This window comes from Pseudophryne corroboree, chromosome 4 (assembly GCF_028390025.1).
Source record: "Pseudophryne corroboree isolate aPseCor3 chromosome 4, aPseCor3.hap2, whole genome shotgun sequence".
Lineage (NCBI taxonomy): Eukaryota > Metazoa > Chordata > Amphibia > Anura > Myobatrachidae > Pseudophryne > Pseudophryne corroboree.
Genome location: NC_086447.1, coordinates 177,849,558 through 177,874,115, shown reverse-complemented (window position 1 = coordinate 177,874,115; position 24,558 = coordinate 177,849,558). Strand labels below are relative to the sequence as shown.

At 48.2% G+C, this 24,558-nt stretch overlaps 1 protein-coding gene across 1 annotated transcript in view; it reads left to right on the top strand.

Moving 5' to 3' along the window:
- The first annotated feature begins 16,674 nt into the window (after positions 1 to 16,674).
- The window catches only part of ATP1B3 (ATPase Na+/K+ transporting subunit beta 3), a 54,604-nt gene continuing 46,720 nt past the window's right edge, over positions 16,675 to 24,558 (top strand). Inside the window, exon 1 of the mRNA XM_063915585.1 lies at positions 16,675 to 17,025. Within this exon, the coding sequence (XP_063771655.1) occupies positions 16,917 to 17,025 (109 nt within the window). The 5' untranslated portion in view covers positions 16,675 to 16,916. The remainder of the gene's footprint in view (positions 17,026 to 24,558) is intronic.

Here is a 24,558-nt window from a genome sequence, read left to right as displayed (position 1 = left end):
GCTCCGCCCCTTCTGTCCCGTACACAGCGCTGTCCTGTCACACAGGGTGGGGAGGGGAGGAAGGAGGATTTTCATGCTGCAGACGTGGCAGCCAGTGCCTGTCATACAGTGACAGGCACAGCAGCAGCAGCAGCAGGGGGGACAGACGGCGCAGCAGGGAAGGAATGCAGAGCAGGGGGAGCGCCTCTCCGTCCCAGCGCCTCCCTGCACTGCATTCCTTCGCTGAGCGGGTAGCGCCGGGCCTGCCCCAGGGGTCTGCAAATCTCTGCAGCCTGAACCCTGACTGCTAAACGTCCCTGTGTTGTGCACTTGGCTTCCATTGTGGACCTTTTTAACACAGAAAAACTTCCTAAAATGCACCAAACACAGAAGTCTACGGTGGAAGTTCTCCAAGCTCTTCCACCAGCTTCTTCTGCTCCGGGTATCCCCGGTCCGCCTTCTAGCAGACTCGTGTAGCCGTTGCAGGCCCTACCTTTATTTTACACAAATCACGATTACATGTGCTCACTACAACGCGTATGAGGATAAGATTTACGCATGAATATGCAACCTCATATCATGTTGCGTTTATTGTTTACACATACAACCGCGCACTTGTTATCTATAAATGGTAGGATCATTGGAGTCTCTTCCGTCTGTGCTCCACAACAGCCGGAGCGTAATACCACGAAAACTTTTATCACACTCCGTCGCACGTTTTCACCTAGACCGTGCTTCACCAAGCTTCACCAAGATCACCAAGACCACCAAGCGGGATTCAATACACTCATACCTTTTTCAGCCCACACTATCATTCTATAGTTTTCTGATCAGAAAAATAATTTCTTGTTAACTGATAGCTTTCCCCAGAGGTAATACAGAAAAAAAGGTGTTTTTAAACTAAATATTGGATACTGATCAATTTGTGCTATTATCGCGTGGCTACCGTATCGCCTAAACTAAAACAATGCTATTGTGTGATTTGTATTTAGTGGGCGCATCTGTACGCACGTTGCGTAAACACGCCACGTGTGTAGGCCTCTGCGTTGCGTACGCAATCTCGCACGTGGTCCGAGATACGTATACAAAAGCCGGATGCGTTCGCAACAATACAAATAACACGCTTCTATAAATGTAAACGATATTCAACTATAATCGCTTACCCACACCACACAGTATCTCCTGTATAAGCCTTTATAACTGGGCCAGGCTGCGTGTGTGTTTTACATGTACTCCCTTAAATATTATTTTATATTTTTAACTACATAGCAACAAATTTCTCAGCACGGGTCAAAATTATCTAATAATCAATGCTAATGGCAACAAGCAAATAGATATGCAGAGTACACAAATAAAATACAGGTGTGTGCGTGTGTGGCGTGTGTTGCGTGTATTGCGTGCGCAGTTGAAACCAAACAGAAATTTAAACAGATTTAAAAGACAATAAAAACAATAGCTTTGCGTTCTTACCTTTCGGTTCCGAATCCCACCAGCATCCCTACAAACCAAGCGGAGCAGACGCTTATCTAATCAGCACTACTGTATCCCCGACCACCAAACGGCTAACAGGGATACTACCTTCCCGCCCTTTGCTGATAGATAAAAGTCTGCCTTGTCCTGCTATGCTGCGGATATGAGGAGGACCGGACGAGCCCACAAATGATAATGTCAAATATTACCTTTAAACATGAAGCTATATACCAATACCGTGGAGCCGTAATGGCCGCTAGACCATGTGCACGTGCTAAGCACTTTGTACGCTATTTGCGTACCGAGTCCTGCACGTGATACGCACTTGGCGTACGCACGCTGCGCTGAGTGTACGGATTACACACAGTGGATAACCTTTTAAACCTTGCTAATAAGACACAGTGAGAAGATACTTATACTTTAAACCTTAATAACCAAGTACTGAAAAGATGTAACGATTAGAACCTTTTAAACAATGTGTATGGTGCAAATCGAACACCAAATGTATGCACTCCTGTTCCCACCTACTGCGTGAACAAGGGTGCACACTCCCAAGCGCTGGTACTGACCGAGAAATGGAGGTTAAATGATGGTGCAGGCTGCCGCCCCAATTATAAGGATAATTGTATTCCTTATATTGCACAAAAAAACACACTAATTTGCATAGGAGAAAACCCCTTGCAAATAAAGAGGGGTGCTGTCTGCACCAATGTGTATGGTGTTTGAGCAATTGAGTCACTAAGAAAAGCCCTTTGCAATAAACAGTGAAAATAAACAGTGAAAACACAAGACCTGGTTTGGATTTAAAACCGCAGCAGTTCTAACACTGCCGTGGATTATTTAGAGAAAAAGGGAAAACACAATACAAGTTATACACTACAAACTAACAGGGATATCTAAACAGAATAACAGAATATACATGAACAATAGCGAACGATCGCAAATAAGAGCGGACAGAATGAGAACACAATGAGAACAAATGGCGAACAAAATGGATAACAAAATGGCTACAGAGAATAATACATACGTGGGGATGATTCGCAAGCGCGTCCTGGATCCAGCCCTCAGCATTCAGAGAGAAAGCCTTCAGAGAGAGTGAGTGACTGGACAGGCAATGGTGGTCTTTATATACACAACATACATTCACAAAACAATGGTCCCTACAATCTCATTGTTCATTGGACACAGGAATGTGTCTCCACATTATAGCAAAGGTCATAGGTGGATTTGAACAGGTGGGCTGTGTCTTTCTCCAACTGCTCTGGTGGGAGGTATCCTCAGGATTCCCGCCGCATGTGTAATTTACAGCAAATACAATTAATGTTCATAAATTACTTTTGCGCATAACTATACGCAGGAGCGAGCGATCCTTTCCTAACTAGCATCGGAATGTTACTCATAAAATACCCTACAGCTGGATACTAAACACCACCTTTCAACCTTTGTCTGACCCTTCCTATAATGCAAAGAGGAATCTCTCTGTCCAGGAACAGTTTAAACTAAACATACTTGCTGACATTGTCTAGGGGAATAAATACTACAATATACGCTATTTGGGTTAAATATGCTATGATCGAGTTGCACGCTAGACGCTTACAAACTCTACCGTAAATGCGCATACACCGCGCGTGATCGCCGGAGCGATGTTACGCAAATTGCGGATATGTGCACGCACGGCAGAGCGTGTGAATGTGCAGCGGGCATGTGCATGAGGGGTTAGTACAAGGCATATGTATCAGGATATTTTTCGACTTTGACACCTTACACTTGTCTGTATTGAAGCGCATTCTCCATTTCGCTGCCCAAGCTTCTAATTTAACTAAGTCATTCTGAAGCGACTCAGCATCCCCCTCCGCATTTATAACTTTACACAATTTGGTATCATCTGCAAAAATTTATACCATGCTCTCTAGACCTTCTGTTAGGTCATTAATGAAAATATTGAACAATAGCGGTCCTAATACTGAGCCTTGCGGCACACCACTTAGCACTTCAGTCCAAGTTGAAAAAGATCCATTAACCACAACGTGCTGCTCCCTATTATCTAACCAGTTTTTAACCCAAGTGCATATTGTGCTTCCTAGCCCTGATTCTTGTAGCTTGTAGATAAGTCTCATGTGTGGTACAGTGTAGAATGCTTTGGCAAAACCTAAAAAGATTACATCCACCTCTTTACCCTGATCTAGGTTTGCGCTTACTGTTTCATAAAAGCCAAGTAAGTTGGTTTGCAGGATCTGTCCTTCATAAACCCATGTTGATTCCTTTTAATGACCTTATTGACTTAAAGGAACTACTGAATACTATCTCTTAGAATACCTTCCAATACTTTCCCCACTATAGATGTAAGACTAACTGGTCTATAATTACCTGGTTCAGCTTTACTTCCCTTTTTGAATATAGGCACTACTTCCGCTATACGCCAGTCTTTGGGAACCATACTTGATATTACTGAATCCTTAAAGATCAAAAATAGCGGTTTTACAAGTTCAGAGTGAAGCTCCATTAGATCCCTTGGGTGAATACCATCGGGACCTGGTGACTTATTAATCTTTAAATGTTTTAATCGGTCACAGACTACTTCCTCGCTTAAATAAGTACCTATCAGTGGGATATTCTCATTATTGAGATTATGTGTTAGTCCCTGAATTGGGTCCTCTCTAGTAAATACTGTTGAAAAAAACTCATTTAGTGTGTCCGCTATGTCATTATCATTTTTGCTTAAGACTCGCAACTTGTCTTTTAAAGGGCCTATACTCTCCTTCTTTAATCTCTTGCTATTAATGTATTTAAAGAATTTTTGGGGATTCGCTTTGCTTTCCTTTGCTACTAGTTTTTCAGTTTCTACTTTAGCCGCTCTTATTTCCATTTTGCATATTTTGTTACATTCCTTATAGTGCTGAAATGACTCTGCTTCCCCGTCAGATTTGTATTTTTTAAATGCTCGCCTTTTCTTGCCCATAAGTTCCTTTATCTTTTTGTTAAGCCACATCGGTTTATGATTTTTATTCAGTTTTTTTGCTGCTCGTAAGAATAAATTTGAGTGTATTTTTAGCTAGCAGGAATTTTAGTACCTCCCATTTCTCCGTAGTATTTTTTCCTAAAAACAAACCTTCCCATTCAATATCCCTGAAAAATACCCTCATCTTTTCAAAATTTGCTTTGCTAAAGTTTAGAGTCCTAGTTGAGCCAGTATAGGGCTGTTTATGGAAACTGATATTGAATGTGACCATATTGTGGTCGCTGTTTCCTATGGGTTCCCCTACTATAAGACCTGATACCAAATCCCCATTGTTTGTTAATACCAGGTCTAAGATTGCATTGTACCTAGTTGGTTCCTCAATTAGTTGAACTAAGTAGTTATCATTAAGTGTGTTTAAAAACATATTGCCCCTAGCAGTATCACATGAATCGTTTTTCCAGTTTATCTCTGGATAGTTAAAATATATATATATATATATACACTGCTCAAAAAATTAAAGGGAACACTTAAACAACACAATGTAACTCCAAGTCAATCACACTTCTGTGAAATCAAACTGTCCACTTAGGAAGCAACACTGATTGACAATCAATTTCACATGCTGTTGTGCAAATGGAATAGACAACAGGTGGAAATTGTAGGCAATTAGCAAAACACCCCCAATAAAGGAGTTTTTCTGCAGGTGGTGACCACAGACCCCTTCTCAGCTCCTATGCTTTCTGGCTGATGTTTTGGTCACTTTTGAAAGCTGGCGGTGCTTTCACTCTAGTGGTAGCATGAGACGGAGTCTACAACCCACACAAGTGGCTCAGGTAGTGCAGCTCATCCAGGATGGCACATCAATGCGAGCTGTGGCAAGAAGGTTTGCTGTGTCTGTCAGCGTAGTGTCCAGAGCATGGAGGCGCTACCAGGAGACAGGCCAGTACATCAGGAGACGTGAAGGAGGCCGTAGGAGGGCAACAACCCAGCAGCAGGAACGCTACCTCCACCTTTGTGCAAGGAGGAACAGGAGGAGCACTGCCAGTGCCCTGCAAAATGACCTCCAGCAAACAAATGTGCATGTGTCTACTCAAACGATCAGAACCAGACTCCATGAGGGTGGTATGAGGGCCCGACGTCCACAGGTGGGGGTTGTGTTTACAGCCCAACACCGTGCAGGACGTTTGGCATTTGCCAGAGAACACCAAGATTGGCAGATTCGCCACTGGCGTCCTGTGCTCTTCACAGATGAAAACAGGTTCTCACTGTGCACATGTGACAGACGTGACAGAGTCTGGAGACGCCAAGGAGAACGTTCTGCTGCCTGCTGCAACATCCTCCAGCATGACCGGTTTGGCAGTGGGTCAGTAATGGTGTGGGGTGGCATTTCTTTGGGAGGCCGCACAGCCCTCCATGTGCTCGCCAGAGGTAGCCTGACTGCCATTAGGTACCGAGATGAGATCCTCAGACCCCTTGTGAGACCATATGCTGGTGCGGTTGGCCCTGGGTTCCTCCTAATGCAAGACAATGCTAGACCTCATGTGGCTGGAGTGTGTCAGCAGTTCCTGCAAGACGAAGGCTTTGATGCTATGGACTGGCCCGCCCGTTCCCCAGACCTGAATCCAATTGAGCACATCTGGGACATCATGTCTCGCTCCATCCACCAATGCCACGTTGCACCACAGACTGTCCAGGAGTTGGCGGATGCTTTAGTCCAGGTCTGGGAGGAGATCCCTCAGGAGACCATCCGCCACCTCATCAGGAGCATGCCCAGGCATTGTAGGGAGGTCATACAGGCACGTGGAGGCCACACACACTACTGAGCCTCATTTTGACTTGTTTTAAGGACATTACATCAAAGTTGGATCAGCCTATAGTGTGTTTTTCCACTTTAATTCTGAGTGTGACTCCAAATCCAGACCTCCATGGGTTAATAAATTTGATTTCCATTGATAATTTTTGTGTGATTTTGTTGTCAGCACATTCAACTATGTAAAGAACAAAGTATTTAATAAGAATATTTCATTCATTCAGATCTAGGATGTGTTATTTTAGTGTTACCTTTATTTTTTTGAGCAGTGTATATACATATACATATATATATATATATATATATATATATGTTCCTATTTTTTCACATAATGGTGGTCATTCCGAGTTGATCGTTAGCTGCATTCGTTCGCTGTGCAGCGATGAGGCAAAAAAACGGCACTTCTGCGCATGCGTATGTGGCGCAACGCACACGCGTGACGTACTATTACAACGAACGATGTAGTTTCACACAGGGTCTAGCGAAGCTTTTTAGTCGCACTGCTGGCCGCAGAGTGATTGACATGAAGTGGGCGTTTCTGGGTGTCAATGGTGAAGGGGAGACAGGAGGGGCGGAGCCTGTATGTGGGCAGCTGCAGCGTTGCCTGGCTTCGTATGTTATATAGGTAATGGTGCAAGCAGCTGGGCACACCTCACCGCGGGTAGCGCTGCAGCTAGCGGCGGAGAGTGCCTGTCAGGTTAGGAGTCTGCCGTGTGGCGCGGCCCTGCAGGTTCTGCCAGCAGTCCTGCGCCCACAGTGCATTTGTGCTGTGTGCCAGGCACCGCTGGCCCATAGCTAGTTACGGCCCTGGGCAAAACCATGTGAGGTGCAGGTGGGGCAGATGTAACATGTGCAGAGAGAATTAGATTTGAGTGGGGTGTGTTCAAACTGAAATCTAAATTGCAGTGTAAAAATAAAGCAGCCAGTATTTACCCTGCACAGAAACAAAATAACCCACCCAAATCTAACTCTATCTGCACATATTATAGCTGCCACACCTGCAGTGCACATGGTTTTGCACATTAGATTAAAGATTTTGCTTTTGCTATCAGGTCTGAATTAGGCCCATAGTACAGTATCGCCAAGTGGCCAGACTCGTTCAATCTGGCCAACCATGTATGTAGCCAAGTTGAATGGGAATCCTAACATGTGGGCCGAGTGACAAGATCGTCCCTCTCCGTGTAGTATGAAAGTGCATTTGGTAAAGCCCATGGCAGCAAAGTACGTTCTTGTTAGGCCTATTTATTATGCTGAACATAATGCCGAAACAGTATACCGAGGAGATATAGAATACTGGACCACCACAATTTATGAATGTAGACCATATGTTAGGGAGTATACAAAAACAGTCCCCCCCTTTTGCAGAATAAAACTGCCTTCTTTGAGGAAGGAATTACCCGGGCATGCCCAAAAGAAAAGTATCCTTCCTGCTGTACTGCTTAAATCAAGCCTAGAAAGGCTCCCATGCTGAGTGAGTGCAGTGGTTTTTGTACTGCGCGTGTGCAATAAGTGAAGATTATTATGCACAGCACATATTAAAAAGACTCTGTATGCCGGACTACACAGTAAAGCTGGACATACACTATACAATCATCTGGCCGATCATCTGGCCAATCTGGCTGGTTGGAATGAAAATCTGGTAATGGATGGGAGCAATGACAATCGACCAATTGCTCCCATACACTGGAAAATGGACAAAACTGTTGTTCAAAGTGTTAACTCATGGATTTAACCAACTAGTCTGAACAACAGTTTTTGGCCCTCATTCCGAATTGATTGCACGTAGCAACTTTTTGCTGCTCGTGCGATCAACTTGACGCCACCTATGGGGGAGTGTATTTTAGCATAGCAGGGCTGCGATCACTTGTGCAGCCCTGCTATGCTAAAAAAGTTTCCTGCAAAACAAGACCAGGGTCAGACTTACCCTGTGCGAAGGATCCAGCGATGAAGGCCCCGGGTTTGACGTCAGACATCCACCCTCCAAACGCCTGCGTTCGCCTCACCACGCCCGGAAAACGGTGAGTTGATGCCCCGGAACGCCTCCCGCCTGTCAGACTTCTTGCGATCGCCGATGCGATCACTTTTTCTGCTGGCAACAACGCGCATGCGCAATGCATCCGCCGCGCATGCGCATTTCTGACCCATTCGCACCGCAGCAAAGAACCGCTGCGTGCGAACGGGTCGGAATGACCCCCCTTTGTCCGTTTGTCAGTGTTTGGGAACAAATGGTCGATTGTCATTGCTCCCATTCATTACCAGATCAAAGTCTGCAATAAGTGGATCTTAAACTGCATACACACTAGACGATTCACGTGAGCGATATCCAGGGGCGGATCCAGAAAAAAATTACAGGGGGGGCACCATAAGTGGTTGTGTGTCAAGGAGGGGTGGAGTTAGTAGTGGAGTGGGCATGGCCATGTTTCAGTGGGTGTGACCAATTGTGTGAGGGGGTGTGGTCAAGTGCTCAATGTGAGTATTGAGTGTGTGTATGGTCGAAATGCACTGCTGGAGGGGGTACAGGTCCACAGTTCGTTCTTATACCTTATGGGGGTCATTCCGACCCGTTCGTACGCTGCTGGTTTTCGTAGCTGTGCGAACGGGTCAGAACTGCGCATACGCAGCGGACACAATGCGCAGGCGTTGACAAGAACACCGAAGAAAGCGATCGCATGAAGATTGACAGCAGGAAGGCGTTCTGGGGTGGCAACTCACCGTTTTCGGTGAGTGGTGAGTCCAACGCAGGCGTGTCCAGGCGTTTGCAGGGGCGGGTGTCTGACAATGCCGTAACTAGGCATTTTAGCGCTGTGTGCAAGAAATGGCGTTGGTGCCACGATGCGAGACAGAGGCAGTGCGCGCCGTAGGCGCGCGAAAAATATATAGGGGCATGGCTTCATGGGGAAGGGGCGTGGCCACAAAATAATACCAATTCATATTACGGTGCACAGTAGTCTCCATTATTCAAATTACGCTGCACAGTAGCACCACTACACCAGGTAGAGATCCTTTTACACATTATGGCAGACAGTCCCCCTTTTTACACATTACGGCAGACAACGTTCCCCTTTTTACACATTACGGCAGCCAGTCCCCCTTTTCACACATTACGGCAGACAGCGTCCCCTTATTGCACATTACGGCAGACAGTGTCCCCCTTTTCACACATTACAGCAGACAGCGTCCCCCTTTTTACGCGCGTGTGTGTTACTCGCCTGGGGAGGATAGCACGATCCACCATCCGGACGGCTCAGTCACTCTCCTCCGCAGCACGATCCACCATCCGGACGGCTCAGTCACTCTCCTCCGCAGCAGGATCCACCATCCGGACAGCTCAGTCACTCTCCTCCGCAGCAGGATCCACCATCCGGACAGCTCAGTCACTCTCCTCCGCAGCAGGATCCACCATCCGGACGGCTCAGTCACTCTCCTCCGGTCTGGGACCTGCAAGCTGCGCCTACACTCCGCGCTCCTTCACAGAGGAGACATCCGGCGCCGCCAGCGGGACTCTTACATGGAGTGTACTTAATAACTACTGTCAGATGGCGGCAGCGGGAGTCAGGGACAGCGGCGGCGGGACTTCATGACGGCGCTGGCAGTACTCAGGGATGGCGGCGCCGGGACACGCAGAAGGTGTGTGCTGCCTGATTGTGAATATAGCAGCGCTCCCACTGCTTGCAGAGGAGGGAGACCAGCGGCGGAACTTTCACTACTGACTGACTGCCGACAACGGGCATATGGGGGATGTGCTGCTGATGGTTCGCCTTCAGTGCATTTGCGCTGTAGGCAAGGCACCATCGGCACACACCTAGTTACGGCCCTGGTGTCTGACGTCAATTCCGGGACAAGTCGCGCTGAAGACATCTCTCCCCAGGTCACCCCCACTCTCCCCCCCAGCAAAAGACCACTCACAGCAGCACCAGTCTCCCTCCCCAGCAGCACCAGCTTCCCTCCCCAGCAGCACCAGTCGCCCCCCCCCCCCTCCCCTCCCCTCCCCAGCAAATGACTGCTCACAGCAGCACCAGTCTCCCTCCCCAGCAGCACCATTCTCTCTCCCCAGGTCGCCCCCCCCCCCAGCAAAAGACCGCTCACCACTGCAGCAGCATTCTCCCCAGGTCACCCCCACACTCCCCCCCCCCCAACAAAAGACCGCTCACCGGCAGAAAGCATGGCGGCTTCTGTCCCGGACGGACCCTTGCGCTGCTGTGTACGGGTGGGCAGCGGGCTGCTGGTCACACAGGTGCACACCGCCGTGCACTGTTCCTGGTGTTCCTGGATGCTGACACTCAGCAGTGGCGGTGCGCTCTCCATCAGCGGCGGCGGCCTAGATCTGTGAAGTTCCTCCTCCTGCTCGGCTCCTCTGAACTGACTACATGTCACATTTCTCCAGGGAGCCAATCAGGAGGAGGAACACATGAGCAGCAGCAGCAGCAGGTGACAGGGAAGGAGGGGGACATGTCGGGTGCCGGGTGCGCGCAGCGGCGCGAAAATCAATACAAAAAATCAATTAAAAATGACAGGGGGGGCACGTGCCTTGGTGCCCCCCCCCTAAATCCGCCACTGGCGATATCCTCTAGTGTTTTCCATACCCTCCCGGGCGGCCGACCTAGTGCATACACACTGGACGATATCGTTAGCGATATTGTCCAGTGACGTTATGCTGCGGCTGGCCCGTACATGCAGTTCTGAACGATACCTCCAAATTGAGCTGCATGCGCAGCCTGCAGCGGGGGGACGATAACAATGCGCAGTCATCGTTTGCAGCATACACACTGGGCGATATCGCTCAAAAGGCTGAAAATGAGCGATATTGTCTAAAATATCGCCCATTGTGTAAGCACCTTTAGTTTCAAAAATTGCTGAGACATTGCAGTCCCATACTAGGCTATGGGGACACTGTACTATCCAAAATTAAAGGGACTGCAGAAGTATGAGGTGATTTCTCTGCAGTAACTGTGTTGGTAGATAGCCAGAATTAGGGACAACCACTTTTTTCAGTCCAAAACCCATAATATTGCAGATCCCTCTCCAGCAGCTGCACTGTGCGCGTGTGCGGCCATTGGGTATAGCTCTTTCATCCATGCAGTAAGCAAATGGTGAAAGATCTGCCAATGAAGCAAAGTCTTGGCAGGGACAGCCACCTAACAGATGCACTATCCTAGCATGACCTGGTAAATACCAATGGTATATTCCTCTGTTAACACATCTGTACCAGCGATAAATGTTAATTAACTAATAATGTACAGTATACGCCCCATAAGCATTTCCATCCCATGTCAGGGAGGGTGCAAATGACAATGGATGCATTTGTCCCTAATCTGCAGTTATAGGAGGTCATTCTGACCCGATTGCACACTGCAGTTTATCGCAGCGGTGCGATCGGGTCAGAACTGCGAAGGCTGTCGGGCCACTACGATCACCTCTGCCTGATTGACAGGCAGAGGCGGTCGCTGGGCGGGACGGCGGTGTCTGCCCACCGATTCGTGGGCGCGGTCCGGCCAACGCAGGTGCGGCCGGACCGAACGGGGAGCCGGCCGCAGCGGGGCGCGATGAGCTATTCTTGAAGTGCAAAGGCATCGCCGCTTGCGGGGGGGGGGGGGCGCGGAACTGACATGTGGGGCGGGATAGCCCTGTGCTGGGTGTCCCCCCGCATATCAGTGTGAATGGTCGTAGCTGTGCTAAATTTAGCACAGCTACGATCAACTCGGAATGACCCCCATAGAGCTAATGCAATCTGTGTGCACTTTGTCAGAAATGTGAGATAAACACACTCAATTCACCTCCAAATGTCACACATGGGGGCTTATTCAGAGTTGTTAGCAAACCAAAAAAGTTAGCAATTGGGCAAACCATGTTGCACTGCAGGTGGGGCAGATGTAACATGTGTAGAGAGAGTTAGATTTGGGTGGGTTATATTGTTTCTGTGCAGGGTAAATACTGGCTGCTTTATTTTACACAGCAATTTAGATTTCAGTTTGAACACAGACCACCCAAATATAAAGGGCCCCATACACTACAGCGACATGTCCGTTTGACATGTCGCGGGCGATCACCCCCGGCAGCCTCCCGGGGGGCAGGATCGCCCAAGATACATTGTATGCTGTCCTTTTGCATACGATGTATCTTGGGCAATCCCATCCATGCCTGCGGGGTCGGACCAGATTGAATGTGCAGCACATTCAATCTGGAGGATCCGATCCGATGCTCATGGGAACGCGCATCAGATCGGAAACGCCTCCAAAATGCCCGATTTCATCCGATATTTCGGGACGAATGCCCGAATCAGATGAAATCGGGCATTATCGTCCTAGTGTATGGGGCCCTTAACTCTCTCTGCACATGTTACATCTGCCCAACCTGCAGTGCAACACGGTTTTACCCATTAGTGTGCTTTTTTGGTTTGCTAACAACTCTATCACCCCCATGGTGACTGGCTTGTTATATAAAAAAAAGAAGCACTCTTTGTAATATGTTCACGCAGAATCAGTATGTGTTACCGGCAGATGGGATGCCGCCTGGGAGCCAGAGAGTCCACTTGTAGGCTCGCCACGCTTCGGGTTTGGTGGCTCGCTTCGCTTGCCACTAGTTTGGTAGCGTGGACCCACCAAACGAGTGGGAATACCCCGCGTTTGTCGGGATTCCAGTGTCTGTCTCTTGAATGCCGGGATCCCCACAAGCGGTATTTTAACTGCATCCCTTTCACACACATGCTTCTGTGCGTATAACGGGTCAGAGCGTTTCCACTGCACATTCCACCTGGGTTATTGCTGGGTCAGCCCCTTTCACACTGCACCTGTGTGCGTCGTTTCTATTCTTCCAATGATGGCTCTCCCTATGCTTTTACAGGGTAAATTTTCCACTGAGCTGTGACCTGGGTTACCCCGGCAATAACCGGTTATTGTGGCAGTGGAAAAGGGGTATTACTAAGTATGCAATAAACCAATGATAGAACACTTGCTTCTCTCCAATGCTGTGGAAATCATAGTTCTAGCAAGCACTGTCACGCAGAACATACAATAGTATTGTTATTGTGTGCACCTATTTAGGAATAACTCCAGTGGCGTAACCACTGCCCTCGCAGCCACTGCGGTGGTTTGGAGGCGCAGGGCTGCGGGGGCACTGCCACCACTGATTGCTGCTGCGAGTTTTGTGAAGGAGCAGGAGGGCACAGCGCGCGCCTCTCCTGTGTATCCCTCCTGGGTCTCCGGCAGCTGCCGATCCGTGAGCTCCGATTGGCTCACGAACTGGCATTTCATTTGACAGACACACAGCTGGAGACACACATAGGACGGACACAGCCAGAAGAGGCACGCGCTGTGCCCTCCGGCTCCTTCCCAAAACTCATAGCAGCGGGGGAGCCCGGGGAGGGTGTGTAACTGGCACTGGGGGCATATTTGGCACTGGGGGTATATGTGTATCTGGCACTGGGGGGCATATTTGGCACTGGGGGTATATGTGTATCTGGCACTGGGGGGGCATATTTGGCACTGGGGGTATATGTGTAACTGGAACTGGGGGGGCATATTTGGCACTAGGGGTATATGTGTACCTGGCACTGGGGGGCATATTTGGCACTGGGGTTATATGTGTAGCTGGCACTGGGGGGGGGGGGGCATATTTGGCACCATGGGCATATGTGTTTCTGACACTATGGGGGCATATTTTTATCTGGCACTGTGGGGGAATATCTCACACTGGGGGCATATGTGGCACTGGGAGCACAGCCCTAGCAACAAGAATTACCCCCTGGTAAGAAGCACAACACCCAGCTCATGAAATCCCTGGCAACAAGCATTACCCCCTAGCAACGAGCATGACACCCAGTGCATGAAACCCCTGGCAACGAATATTACCCCCTGGCAACAAGCTTGAAACCCAGCACATGATACATCTGGCAACAAGCATAACACCTAGCACATGAAACCCCTGGCAACGAGCATGACACCCTGAGCATGAAAACCCCTGGCACCGTGAATGAAACCAAGAGCATGAAACCCCTGGCAACGAGCAGGTAATTTAAAAGTAATTAGAAGCCTTACTGTAGGGCTTAATGTGTAATGGGCCTTGCGGTGTGTGGCATAATGTATCACAGGCATTGTGGTATGTGGTATAATGTCTCAGGGGCATTGCAGTGTGTGGTATACTGTCTCAGGGGCAGAGCCGGCCCTAGGTATAGGCAATCTAGGCAATTGCCTAGGGTATCTGGTATGCCTAGGGGCACAATCAGCTTCTGCTGATTAAAATGATATGTGGCATGCCTATATTCTGTGTGTATGCAGATACAGCCACAGTTGCACACAGTATATATTCATGACGTATATCATTTTAATCAGCAGAAGCTGCATGTGCATCCTAGCCACATAGCAATGCAAATAAGATGCATTTTCATAAAAAAATAGGCACCCGACGTTAGCAGAACTGCCAGGAACTATATGTGTCATTATGTGTATAAGGGCATTAATAATGTGTAACATATGTGTAAGGGGCACTATGTGTGTCATTATGTGTATAAGGGCACTAATAATGTGCAGCATATGTGTAAGGGACATTATGTGTATAAGGGCATTAACAATGTGCGGCATATGTGTAAGGGAAATTATGTGTATAAGGGCATTAATAAGGGTTGGCATAATGTGTAAGGCGCATTATGTTTATAAGGACATTAATAATGTGTGTCATATGTGTAAGGGGCATTACTGGGTGGTATTATGTGTATAAATGCATTACCAATGTGTGGCATTATGTGTATAAGGTACTCTACTGTGTGGCGTAACGTATAGAAAGGGCACCTCTGTGTGGTCTAATGTGAATAAAGAGCAATATGGTGTGGTGTAAAGAGAATGTAGAGCAATATGGTGTGGTGTAATGTGAATAAGGAGCAATTCAGTATGATGTTATGTGAATGAGGGGCACTACTGTGAGGAGTAACGTATATAAGGTAAAGTGGTACTACTGTGTGATGTAATGTGAATAAGGGACACTATCGTATGATAAATTGTGAATAAAGATGCACTACCGTGAGGCATAATTTCAATTGGGGGTACTATTGTGTGGTCATGCCCCTTGCAAGCAAAAACAAATACCTTTTTGGGCTGTGCGCCGAATGTGCACACTGTTCTTATTTAAATTACAGGGGGTAGGAAAACAAAAAAAAAGGATTGCTATGGGTGAGGGGTGATGGTGCTGGGAAAAGGGTGCAGGGTCAGAGGCGGAACTAGCGGTGGTGCTAGGGCGCACCAGCCAAAATCTTGCCTAGGGCATCATATTGGTTAGGGCTGGCTCTGCTCAGGGGCATTGCAGTGTGTGACATAATGTATTACGGACATTGCGGTGTGTGTCATAATGTGTCACGGGCATTGTATGTGCTATAATGTATCAGGGGCATTGCAGTTTGTAGCATAATGTATAACGGGCATTGCAATACGTGGCATGTGTCACAGGCATTACGGTATGTGGCATAATGTGTCGGGGGCATTACGGTGTGTAGCATATTGTGTCATGGGCATTATTGTGTGTGGCATAATGTCTAAGGGTCATTGCAGTATGTGGCATAATGTATACTGGGCATTACTAGAGGAAAATTACAAATAATGTAAAGGCCCATACACATTAGACGATGTCGCTCTGTGAGCGACATCGTCTAACGTTTCCCCCTCCCGGGCCGGCCGGTCGGCGGCCGCCTGTACGCACTGAGCGATATGACCGCTCATATCGCTCAGTGACGTCACGCCCCCGCCAGCCCTGCATGAAGGTCGTGGACGACAGTCCACATCCTTCATGCATGCCCTACCGACAGCGACGATCGTTGCCGACCCGCGGGGCCGCGCATCGGTCGTCGCTGGCGGCATACACACTTAACGATAAAATGAGCGACGTCGCTCAAGGAGGGGGAAAATGAGCGACGTCGCTCATTTTATCGTTAAGTGTGTATGGACCTTAAGGGGCATGAATCAGGATTCTTTTTTTCCTGTGGTGGCTAACGTCTGAGCGTGCACGTTGCAAAACTGGGGTATAAGGTAGTCTTTTCCTGCAATACCACGCCCCTTTTACAAAGCCACGCCCCTTTTTGTGAAGGAGGGCTCCGCTTCATCCCTTTGCTAGTGGCAATTATGGGGGGGGGGGCGCGCCAGAGAATGTTTTGGCTTGTGGGGGGGGGGAAATCTAGTTACCCCACTGAATAACTCCATATGTTTGTGAACTTTGGTCCCCCTCAGGTGCAGGGCAGGCAGGACACATGACCGGGTTGCGGCTGATGGAGGGACATCACCGTTCCCACGGGGACGAGCCCCGGCGGGATGCGCTTTGCATCCTTACACCGCCATGCGCGCTCAAGTAACCGCTAGCTGCCTTACGCGCGCTCCCGCTCCTGCAGCAATGGCCGTGATTGGGCGGCGGGCGTACGGCCCCTCCCTCCTGCGCAGGGCATCCCTCCACTAGCTTTACCCGCAACTCGTAGGTCACGCCCACTACCGCTCCTGATAGGCGCTCGCTGTCAGGCGGTCACGCCCATCATACCGGCACGGCGCCTTCGGTTGGCTGTCTGTCGCCACGCCCCGGTTGTGCTGTGCCGGGGAACTGAGTGCTGGTGCCGCAGCGGCCTCAGATCAGAGAGCGGCCGGCGGGGGACGTAGTGGTCCAGGCTGTGTTTTTTACGGTACAAGGCAGCGGGAGTCATTGCATCGGCCCATCTCCAGCGTCACCACTATGGCCAAGGAGGAGAACAAGAGCACGGAGCAGCCCAAGTCTGGGTGGAAGCAGTTCATCTACAACCCCCGCAGCGGAGAGATCCTGGGCCGCACGGCCAGCAGCTGGGGTGAGGGGACCGGCTGTCATTCATTGGGGGTGGCTGGGTGGGGAAGACCTCCTATGTGTGTGTAGTGGGGGCCTGTGCTGTGCAAGCTCATTGCAGTCTTCTGCGGGCAGTGCGGCTGTCACCTCTGCTGCTCTATCACCGGGAATGTAGTCATTTAGGATAATAATAATAATAATAATAATGATGTGTGGGTGATGACATTGGCCCTCTCCCCGTTAGCTCCCCCTATAGTTGGGTGCATGGAGCTTTGCATCCCACCTGCACAGGTAATGCTGCAGATGTCACTGTATCCCCCAGCTGAGCCAGCAGCAAGATGCAGAGGTGACCTAATTGGGCAGTTTGGGGGCTGATGCAGCATTGGAGGCGCTAGGGAGTAAGCAGCCCCCTGTGCAAATCACTGATGTAGTATTTCTGTTTTATTAGCTGGGATTTTGCAATATGTATTTATTGAGGTTTGTTGGGAAATGTACAAGTGAGTGATTGAGAGAGATGTATATCTCAATGTATATAATGTGTGTGTGTGTGTGTGTGTGTGTGTGTGTGTGTAGATATTGGTTGGAATGCAATATTCGTACATTTTGATGACCGTTATGGTGCTGAAATGTTGGGGGATCCGTTAAGTGCTAACATGTCCATAAGCTGGTGACCCCTGGTGGATAAGTGTGAGAATTGGTTGCTGCTAATGGAGTCTTATCTGCTGGGAGAGAATTCCCAGTGATGGAAGATTACAGAAATGGGATGAGTGAGGACGGAGTGTTTTCGCATGGGGAGGGCTCTCTGGCCATGAGCGGAGAGGAAAATGAATGGTCTCTTGGTATCTTGCATTGTGTTTTTTGGTTGTTGTTGGGAGAGTGGGGCAGTCAAGGTGTGGCTGCGAGAGCTATTGGAACCCTTTTATACAATTGTATCACAGTGAATGATCACTGTGCTTTGGTCATTTTAGAATGAGTAATTTTTGTTATGTTGCTAATATAATGTACATTTCCTTGGACTCAGGAAAGGCAGGTGCGTGACAGGTTGGTGTGTATTGCACCAGTACTGCTGTATCCTGTATGTACTGAGCTTAATGTATATGGCAGTGACACATAAAATGGGCTAGTGTATGGAACCTGGATCCAGTATAAGTCTGTGATGCAGAACCTTGGCTGGAATGTACCCATCTGCGCTGGGCGCCTGACTACATTGATGCTGGCATCCTGATACCTTCTTCCCCTTGTGTCTATACCGTGAGTGTGGAATGAGAGGACACCTCACAGTAATCACCATTCTGGAGGTTTGGGTTAAATAATTTGCCATTGGTGGGGAAGTCTTTTTATCAGTGGTGTGACACATCTCATGGTGGATGGGAGGGGGGTGGGGGGCGCATCTGAAGTCAGCCGCATTGGATGCTAAAAATAGCTCTCCGTGTGATTGTCGATGGGAGACAGTAAGGGGGGCTGCCATCTTATTCTTCACTGGCAGAGAAATGCTCCCACCACCTCCCTTCTTCTTTCATTTTGCAGCCCCTGCACATTTTCTTGGGGAGATGGATGGGCTAGAGCAGGTCCATGTACCCTTAGTATGTTCTTGGGGATTCTTAAAGCGCCTTGATGTGTTAGATGAGACTCCATCTCTCCTTGTTTGAATGAATCTCTCAGCCCCTCTGAGGAGATGTGGAGAGGGGTGGGGGATGGTCTGTCATAGTCACAAATGCAGCTATGCTGCGAAGAACACAATCTATTAACCCTTTGTCCCCCTGATGGAATAGCCAGGGAAGAATCTTAAGCAGACGCTCGCCTCTTTTTATGCAGAATTCTAATGCATCTCCCCGCTCTAATTCCACCACATAATTTTTTTTTTGTTGTGGCGCGAAGTGTTAACCACACAGTATATTTACTGCCAAACACTCTGCACTTTTATGGGTAGAGCTCTTGAAATGGTGATTATTTAACCCAGTCCTTGCCAAAAAAAATTACTAATCATTCAGCAGTGCGTTGATAGGTTTATTTGGAAAGCAACTGATCCATCAAGAGCCATCACCCATTAATCTGTCCGTTAGCTGTCGGTTTTTGTGTGAGGCTATAGGTTATGCCTAAGCACGCATTATTAGCAGTCGTGACCCTGCGCAATGTGCAGTGTGGTTCCTAGGGGGTCTAATGGTTTCTGCGCTGTATTTGTGCTCCTTTCAGCTTTATGTTGGATGTTTTCAGCGCTCTGAATAAACTCACGTCTGGTTCCTTTGATTTTGGGCCAGGATAAATTATTAGCTTGCTTTTGGTGGGTATTCCAAGCTTATTAAAGTGTAAACTGAATATTACATTAATGTATATCACTGTATTTCTAAGCTGGATGATGTCAATTTAACCACGGTGTGCACCATGTAAGTCCACCATGTAACCTGTCATTCCTCTGCAGTCAGCTGACATGTTTGGAGGGACGTGCTCCTCTCACAGGCAGAGTTTGAGTGACATCCTTGCAGAGTTACTGAGCAGATATGTGCTGTGTGGATTGCTGTATTTATATGCCAGGACTCTGCCACTGATGTCCCAGTAGCTTAGATCACTGCGTTATCTATGAGAGCTCATTGGTACACTATACTTTAGGGGTCGAAGGTGCTTTTGCTGTCTGTAGTGAAGTGGGGATGTAATGGTTCATAATTGAGATGCAATGTCAAATTACCATTGAACAATCTGTTTTACCTCCATTGTTGCTGGAATATGCGTCCTACGTGCACTGTATCCTCTGCGGCTCTTCTGATGTGTTCTGGCAGTAGCTGCAGTTGTTACTGCTAGCCGATCATGGGATGGATGCAATACAGCAACCAGGAGTCATGGTGGACAGTAATTAGGTAGTATTTGGAGGTCTGCCTAAAGCATGGTACACACTGAGCGATGCGTCCCCAGCCGATATGTTGGGCCGGCATATCGTATCCTGGGTACGCATTAGAACGATTTATGACATATCGCTCTATCCTTCATTTAGTAGAACTAGGTCGCTAGCATTATCGCCTGGTTGGCCGTGCAGCAGGGACAAAGTTGCCAGCGACTGCGGGCATCCGCATATATGGCGTACACACTGAGTGATAGGGTTCAGTATGATATACCACCGCACGGGATGCTGATTGTCAGTATACCGACATCAGCATCCCGAGTGGTAGAATGCCAGCAGGGGGGCGAGCGCAACTAAGCCCCTTGCGGGCTCGCTGAGCTCGCCATGCTGCGGGCTCGGTGGCGAATTTTCCCTCTATGGGTGTCGTGGACACCCACAGAGGGGGAATCAACTACCTCGCCAGTATACCAGTGGCGGTATGGTGCCCCCGTCGAGATCCTGGCGTCAGTATTGTTACAGCCGGGATCCCGATGAGCGGTATGCTAAACGCATACAGAGTAATATGCCCAATATGTTTTTTCCGGACAAATCAGAACGACGTATCGGGCTAATATCGCTCCAGTGTGTACCTGTTTTAAGAAATGCAGCCAATTTGTGCTTTTAGACCAGACCGGTCTTCTAACATGGCTTCTTATTACACTGGAGTAAGATTGGCCCCATATGTAGTTCCGATTTGGCCAGAAACGACATATAGTGTGTATGCCCAATATACGGGTGCCCGTCAGTGTGTGTGCCCAATATACGGGTGCCCGTTGTCACTAGCGATGTCACTATTGGGTATCTAATTGGGTGATAACACTAGGTCTCTAACATTATCACCCGGTTGAAAAACTTGACACCTCATCAAGCTGCCATGAGATCAGTATCACTGGAATGTCTTCTCTCTACTTTTATATAGGGCGAGATTCAATTGTTTTATTGCCAGTAGATGGCACCCAACGGAGCTATTCAATTGTTTCTCCTTTCGGGAGCAATCAGCTACTGGCTCCGATATTTCAGCTCGATACCCCCCTGAGGTGACGAGCTGAAATGAGCGAAAAGTGACCCGTTTGGGCGCCTAAACTGTGTATATTACAGTTGACCTTTTAATTCTAAGTGTAAGATTTGTTAGACTGTTTTTGACTAAACTGCGTGACAAGTAAACTTTAACCACTAGTCTGCAACTGACAAGTGCCGCATGTATCTGTGAATGTTATACCCCATACGTACAGTATAGTTTGCGTTTCCAGCACATACTTTACTACCTTCTCTTACTTTCCCGGGCTGTGGAGTTCCTTCTGCATCACCACTGTTATCAGAGCCACTGGCACATTTAGTTTGACAGCTGTGGTAGAGAATAACTTCTCTGCAGTAAATTACATCTTTTGCATTGCTGGAGGGGGAAAAGCAGCCACAGCACATGTCTGTGGGGCGCTGTTATCTCTAGTCGGGGGTTGCATGCATTGCTCCTGTCTAGGTGCGGTTGCTGTTTTACTTTGGGGCAGGTGTATTATGCCTGGAATAAAGAAGTGATAAGTGCAAGGTGATAACGCACCAGCCAGTCAGCTCCTAACTGTCAATTTACATATTGGAGCTGATTAGCTGGTGCGTTATCACCTTGCACTTATCACTGCTTTATCACTTCTCCAGGCTTAATACATCTGCCCCTTTATTCCTAAATCCGAATCAGCCCAGAGTCTCTAATGGTTCTAGTCAGAATTGCTGATCTAACCATGTCGTATAGGTGGTTATGGGAATATCATGGAGACTCGCACCTCATTTGGGTATTACCTGAAGATGTGTACTATGCCAAACGTGTGGTGTAGAAAGAATCGTATACATTCCCCATTGCTTTACAGATGGAGATGGTGACATAAATCTACTTCTGGGGGATTACAATGTTATTAAGGACCAGTTTTATTATAAAACAGATCCTACGGACAATGTGTATGATACATAAAGGTATGGGAGTTAGGTAAGATCCAGGGGGGATGGAAGGAACATACTTCTCATGAATTAGGCTTTGCAGAAAATGGCGGCTTGTGCAGAGACTTCGGCAAGTGAATGTGGGTGGGGAGGGTAGTGCAATGTAATTGGGAGACTTTTTATGATATATGGAGCAACTATAGATGAACTTGGATGAAACGAAGGGCTGTATGATAAGCCACAAAACTGCATCATAGCCAACCAAAGGACTTGCGCTTGGAGTTCAGAACTACAAATCACTGATCATGTGCGGAATCTTGGCGTTGTCCTGGATGGTGGCTTGACACTTAAACGTCAGGTTTCAGCCACAACCAAATCCTCATTCTTTCATCTAAGGAACATAGCCAGAATCTAGCATTTAATTCCCTCAGAAGATCTACTTAAAGTCATACATGTATTTGTATCATCACGCCTAGACTACTGTAATGCCCTCTACCTTGGTCTCCCAGCAAAAGAATTGCACGGCTTGCAGATGGTACAAAATGCAGCTGCCAGGCTGTTAACCAACCAGCCCCATTCCAGCCACATAACACCCATACTCTGCTGCCTTCACTGGCTACCTGTAAGATGGTGAGTTATCTTCGGAATTGGCTCACTGACTTTCACAGCCCTACATGACCAGGGCCCAAGGTACTTGAAGCAGCTTCTGATTCCTTACTGTCCCACTCAGTTACTGCGATCTGTTGATTAAAGACTATTAGCAGTACCTAGAATCTCCCAGAATTCATCTGGGGGTTGAGCTTTTGGCTTTGTGGCTCTGACTCTCTGGAACTCTTTTCCCTGCACAGTCAGAGAAGCCTCCACTCTAGAATTCTTCTAAAACAGCTCAAGACTTTCCTATATACTCAGCATTTCACTAATATGTACTGTACTGTTGAGCTTTTTTCTCTGACGTCCTAGTGGATGCTGGGGACTCCGTAAGGACCATGGGGAATAGCGGCTCCGCAGGAGACTGGGCACAGCTAAGAAAGATTTAGGACTACCTGGTGTGCACTGGCTCCTCCCACTATGACCCTCCTCCAGACTTCAGTTAGAATCCTGTGCCTGGCTGAGCTGGATGCACACTAGGGGCTCTCCTGAGCTCCTAGAGAGAAAGTATATTTTAGGTTTTTTATTTTACAGTGAGATCTGCTGGCAACAGACGCACTGCAGCGAGGGACTAAGGGGAGAAGAAGCGAACCTACCTAACTGGTGGTAGCTTGGGCTTCTTAGGCTACTGGACACCATTAGCTCCAGAGGGATCGACCGCATGGAACCGGCCATTGGTGTTCGGTCCCGGAGCCGCGCCGCCGGCCCCCTTACAGAGCCAGAAGCAAGAAGAATCCAGAAAATCGGCGGCAGAAGACATCAGTCTTCACCAAGGTAGCGCACAGCACTGCAGCTGTGCGCCATTGCTCCTCATACACACTTCACACTCCGGTCACTGAGGGTGCAGGGCGCTGGGGGGGGGGGGCGCCCTGAGAAGCAATAAATACACCTTGGCTGGCAAATATATCACAATATATAGCCCCAGAGGCTATATATGTGATAAATACCCCTGCCAGAATCCATAAAAAAGCGGGAGAAAAGTCAGCCGAAAAAGGGGCGGAGCTATCTCCCTCAGCACACTGGCGCCATTTCTCCCTCACCGCTCCGCTGGAAGGAAGCTCCCTGGCTCTCCCCTGCAGTCTACACTACAGAAAAGGGTAAAAAAGAGAGGGGGGCACTAAATTTAGGCGCAATATACATATAGCAGCTATAAGGGGATATAATTTAGTTAATCCCTGATTTATATAGCGCTCTGGTGTGTGCTGGCATACTCTCTCTCTGTCTCCCCAAAGGGCTGTGTGGGGTCCTGTCTTCTGTCAGAGCATTCCCTGTGTGTGTGTGCGATGTGTCGGTACGGCTGTGTCGGCATGTTTGATGAGGAGACTTATGTGGAGGAGGAGCAGGTGCCTATAAATGTGTTGTCACCCCCTGCGGGGCAGACACCTGAGTGGATGGACTTGTGGAAGGAATTACGCGAAAGTGTCGACTCCTTACATAAAAAATTTGATGACATGCCAAATGCGGGGCAGCCGGCTTCTCAGCCCGTGCCTGCCCAGACGTCTCAAAAGTCATCAGGGGCTCTAAAACGCCCGCTACCTCAGATGGCAGACACAGATGTCGACACGGATACTGATACCAGTGTCGACGACGAAGAGACAAATGTAATGTCCAATAGGGCCACTCGTTATATGATTGAGGCAATGAAAAATGTTTTACACATTTCTGAGGTGACCCCAGGTACCACAAAAAAGGGTATTATGTTTGGGGAGAAAAAACTACCAGTAGTTTTTCCCCCTTCTGAAGAATTGAATGAAGTGTGTGAACTAGCGTGGGCTTCCCCCGATAAAAAATTCGTAATTTCAAAAAAATTACTAATGGCGTACCCTTTCCCGCCAGAGGATAGGTCACGTTGGGAAACACCCCCTAGGGTGGATAAAGCACTTACGCGCTTATCAAAAAAGGTGGCACTGCCGTCCCAGGATACGGCCGCCCTAAAGGAACCTGCTGACAGAAAGCAGGAGGCTCTCCAAAAAGCTATATATACACACACTGGTATTATACTGAGACCAGCTATTGCCTCAGCATGGATGTGCAGTGCTGCAGCTGCATGGTCAGACTCCCTGTCAGAAAACATTGACACCCTAGACAGGGACACTATATTGCTAAACGTAG